At 38.0% G+C, this 4,135-nt stretch overlaps 1 protein-coding gene across 1 annotated transcript in view; it reads right to left on the bottom strand.

The window, feature by feature from the left end:
• Positions 1 to 346: 346 nt before the first annotated feature.
• The window catches only part of LOC104514606 (centrosomal protein of 128 kDa-like), a gene marked incomplete at both ends in the record, with an annotated part of 14,140 nt that continues 10,351 nt past the window's right edge, over positions 347 to 4,135 (bottom strand). The window contains 3 exon segments of the mRNA XM_010158343.1: positions 347 to 414; positions 3,083 to 3,197; positions 3,328 to 3,464. Of these exon segments, the coding sequence (XP_010156645.1) occupies positions 347 to 414; positions 3,083 to 3,197; positions 3,328 to 3,464 (320 nt within the window).

Raw genomic sequence — 4,135 nt, 5'->3', positions numbered from 1 at the left:
AAATAAAATAAAATTTAAAAACCCAGTTTACATAAGTGTCCATATCCTGGAAAAATCCAAAATAACTTATAAAAGAAAGTAGAACATTTAGTGTCAGAACGATTAAAAACCACTTACACAGTAAGTTCAGTGGTTCTCACCACCTGGCACTATAGCAATAATATTCAAATGAAACAATGGATATACTTGAGAAGATGCCCTATTATTTGCCATTGTGTTACTGAATATTTACATAGTAAGGCTTTGGTTTTATATCTCTGATATAATAGCTGTAACAAGATGCAGCAATTCATTAATTTGCTGCTTTGTTTTAAATATAGAATGCACACTTTCTAGTTCATCCTACCTCATCTTATTTTCTGCCTTCAAATCTTGCTTTAGAGATGCCAGCTCTTCTGCGTGGCTCTCCTTAATCTTTCTAGAGGTGAGGGAAAGATAAACTTTCAGAAATAATGCTGAAGATTTGGAGAGTGCTTACTCTATGTCAAAATTTCTGTAGAGGTTTTAAAAATTTTCTTCCCACCAACCACCACGTTAAGCACTTACACTAGTTAGAGAAAGACAATAGAGAAAGTCATATCTCAAAAAACTACACATATAATAGTGTTAAACCATCACTGTGTATTAACACGTCGTTTCTCAGATTGGAAACATCAGTTTAAATCAAGAGGCTCTTGTTAGGAATCGAGGCAAATCCAGGAGGATTGTTTTTTCAAGCCAGATCAAGAAAGAAATGCAGAACACAAGAATGGATGTTTCAGAAATCAACAATCACTCTAATGTGTTAGTAGCAAGTACTATGAAAGAATATTTTCAGAAGTAGAACTTCTGGCCAGTCTGACAAATCAACTTATTTTAATTTCTCAGTATGTATTTTCTAGTGTGTCGTGTGTGGTAAATATTAACATGCACGGACTTTATGTGCATTCGATGCATGCTACAAGAGTTCAGTACAATATGAAAAGTTGCTAATGTGAAACCAGTGATTTTCATTCCTTCAAGACAGAAAGGTCATGGGAAGCAACCATTCCAAATCCCATGAGGATTTACAGAGAGGTAGTACTGGGCTTTCTTCCACAGGTTTTATTGTTCTACATGCAAAGCTCAGTGTAACACGCCACTAATGTTACACATTTTAATACTAGCGGAATGTGTCCCAAATAATTCTTAGATACCACTGAAAAAATCATACTACTCCTATTCCATACTTTCCAAAACTATGCTCACTGTTGCCAAGTCGGTGCCTTTCCCAATTGAGTAGGTTTAATTGACAGAAGATTTCCCTCTTTGAATGAAACCTGACACTTAACTTGAAATTTGTCATTAAAACCAAAAATCAATCTTGCAAAGGAAATGGTGACATTCTCAATACATTGCATATTACTTTTAGAGAAACTAAAAACTAACAAGAGATCTTTATTTTGATTTCCAGTTTGGTGGCCCTGTTGAAGTAACTGGGAGGTCTGAAATTAAACTGAAATTAAACTATTTTGGCTTTGATGTAGAGGGATGTTGTGAAGCCAGTGAAAATTCACAGAACAAGGTAATTATGTACAAATATAAAATAAAAACCTAGGAAAGTACAGGGACAGGAGCAAGGGAAAAGGTACTTTTTAAATCAGTTTTTCTAAGAGGTCAGAGCTGCAATGCATTTTGTGCAGTTACATGTAGTCTAGTTTAAGGGTCTGAAATTTAGAGCTGGTTGACTCTGGGAGAAAGCTCTTACAACCCTTTCCTTAACAACCGTTAGCGTAGATATCCAATTATTGTCAAGATGCTGTACGATGATTATTTCACCTCATTATCTTGTTAACAGTTTTATACCCCACTGCCCTTTTATTACAAGTTCTCCTCCTCTGCAGCAGTGCAAGGCTACTTCCTTTTTAGCAGTGTGTGGCTACCTTGTGGTCTTATGTTTTGCATCTCACATTTACACAGCAACAGTATCTCCCTTGTCAGGAAAAATGCACACACTGCATTTTACAAAGGTAGACTTTGGGTCATGTTGAGTTTGTCATCAACCAACATCCCCAAGTCCTTCTCAGGGCTGTTCTCGATCCATTCTCCTCATATAAATATCTTGTAAGTTTTCCTATTCATTATGAAAAGGGAGGGGAGAAATTATTTGCTTTTCAGTTATAATTGTATCAATAAGTAGGGCAACTCCATGTTAATAAAATATTCCTCAGGAAAATTGAAATAACAGAAGACCTTAGGAACACAGTCCCTTCAGTGCTACACTGAGAAAATGCTGCACAGAACCAGGACGATTTGTGTCACTCAAAACACAGCAAGTGTGCAAATATTTGGCTCTGCTAGGTTTGGGGGACATAAAATGAATCATCTCAACCTTTTTACTTTCTCTTGCAAAGGGTGACACTCCAGCAGATACAAAAAGAAAAGCTCTCCGTTTTGTCAGGACTGCCCTTCTTACACGACAGAATTTCATTATTAGTGTACACATAAGGTCTTGATCTCCTGATTCTCTAGCAAATAGGTGAAACAGCTCCAATGCGGGATACCTGGGGTCAGTACACACTGGCCTGCTCTCACCTAAGGCAGCAAAATCTCAACTCTCTTCCACCAGCTACAGGCTAACAGACCTGCCACGCTTTGGTTTTTTGCCATACCCCACTGCGCAGGGTGTCTGTTCTGCTTTGACTACACAAGCCAAAGGTTTCTTTTTCAGAGCACTTCTGTACATAGGACAAATCTGTACTTAGACTGATCTGAGTAAAAACAGATTTTCTCAAATACCACCACAAAAGGGTAGTGGCTTGGTCCAAGGCTTGGTACCACAGTATGGAGTTCACAGTCACAACTGTGAAGTTCTACATTCTGCACTGCTTCAATATCCTTCCTTATTTGTATGTTCATTGCCTGGGGACAAGAAACAGCAGATTAAATGAGGGTAACTGGCAGCTAACTTCTTTGTTGTATGAAGCTTCATACCAGCTTAGTATGGTTTATAAACTTATGTAACTTTCCTATGGAATATTCCATTTCAGAATCTCTTAAACCACCTGAACTTCTGAGTAAACAGCACTAAGACCATTTACTATTGTCAATATTGAAAGGTTACATACTGTAGGCTGTCTTCAAGATTTTCAGTTTCCTTCTCTAAGTTTTTCTTTTCCACCATATGATTTGCCAGAAATTCAAGCTTTTCATCCAACAAAACAGAGAATTTCCCCGATCTACCAGAAGAAAAAAAAAAGTTATATATATTGTCAGAAACATGATCTAACTATGTAGCAAGAAAAGCCTTAGTCATTAAATCACAAGCTTAGAGAAATCTGTATTTAAATGCTGACAGGTAAAACCTACTTTGCCACCATTTCATACCTTTTGTTAGTACAGTGTTGTTCTTCTTCCAATATTTGTTCATACTTCTGGCACACAGATTTATTTTCTAATTTAAGGTGTTTATTCAGGCATTTAGCATTGCTTAGCTCTTCCGTAATCTGGAAATGAGGACCACAGATGTTAGGTTAATATTTCTGTCTGTGTTTTACCTCATAACAACATTCTATACTGCTATAGTGCTTTTCATTGAAAAAAATCTTATTGAACTTTATAATGAATCCAGATTCACAGCGTGTATGTAATTAACATATATGGATATCACAAGGGGATCATGGTTCTGGGTCTTCATATCCACGGCCTCATTCAAACCAACCACTCTGAAACATCCCACAAGCTGTGTGCTGCTCCCAGACACGTCCTACCTTGCTCCAGCTGGAGGTAGTGACTTCCACTGTGTGGACTACAAAGATTGATAAAGTGGGAATGGGGAAGGCTTGACAATGAAGGAACACTGGGATGGTGGGCACACAATATCAAGGTGGAAGGAAGTAGGAGTCATGGGTTCTGGCTGAAAGAGGCAAAGGCACAAAATGGAAAAGAAAAAGGCTATAGGAAGATGGCGATTGAGGTCCTGGCTTTTGATGGTAGGAATGCAGGTGGGGTGGCCATGGGTGGGCAGAGTGTGACTCCCACCTAGTACTGCCTAATGTCAGTGTAGCCAAGTTTTTAATGGACCACCACCTTACTTGATATGTACACCTCTGGAGAAGTTATGAACAGAGCTAGGAAACCATCCTGTGATAGATATGTGTAGTCTGCATAATAACAT

The sequence above is a fragment of the Eurypyga helias genome, unplaced genomic scaffold (assembly GCF_000690775.1).
Source record: "Eurypyga helias isolate BGI_N326 unplaced genomic scaffold, ASM69077v1 scaffold5949, whole genome shotgun sequence".
Taxonomy (NCBI): domain Eukaryota; kingdom Metazoa; phylum Chordata; class Aves; order Eurypygiformes; family Eurypygidae; genus Eurypyga; species Eurypyga helias.
Note: the sequence above shows the minus strand (reverse complement) of the source record. Positions and strands in the feature narration are given on the sequence as shown.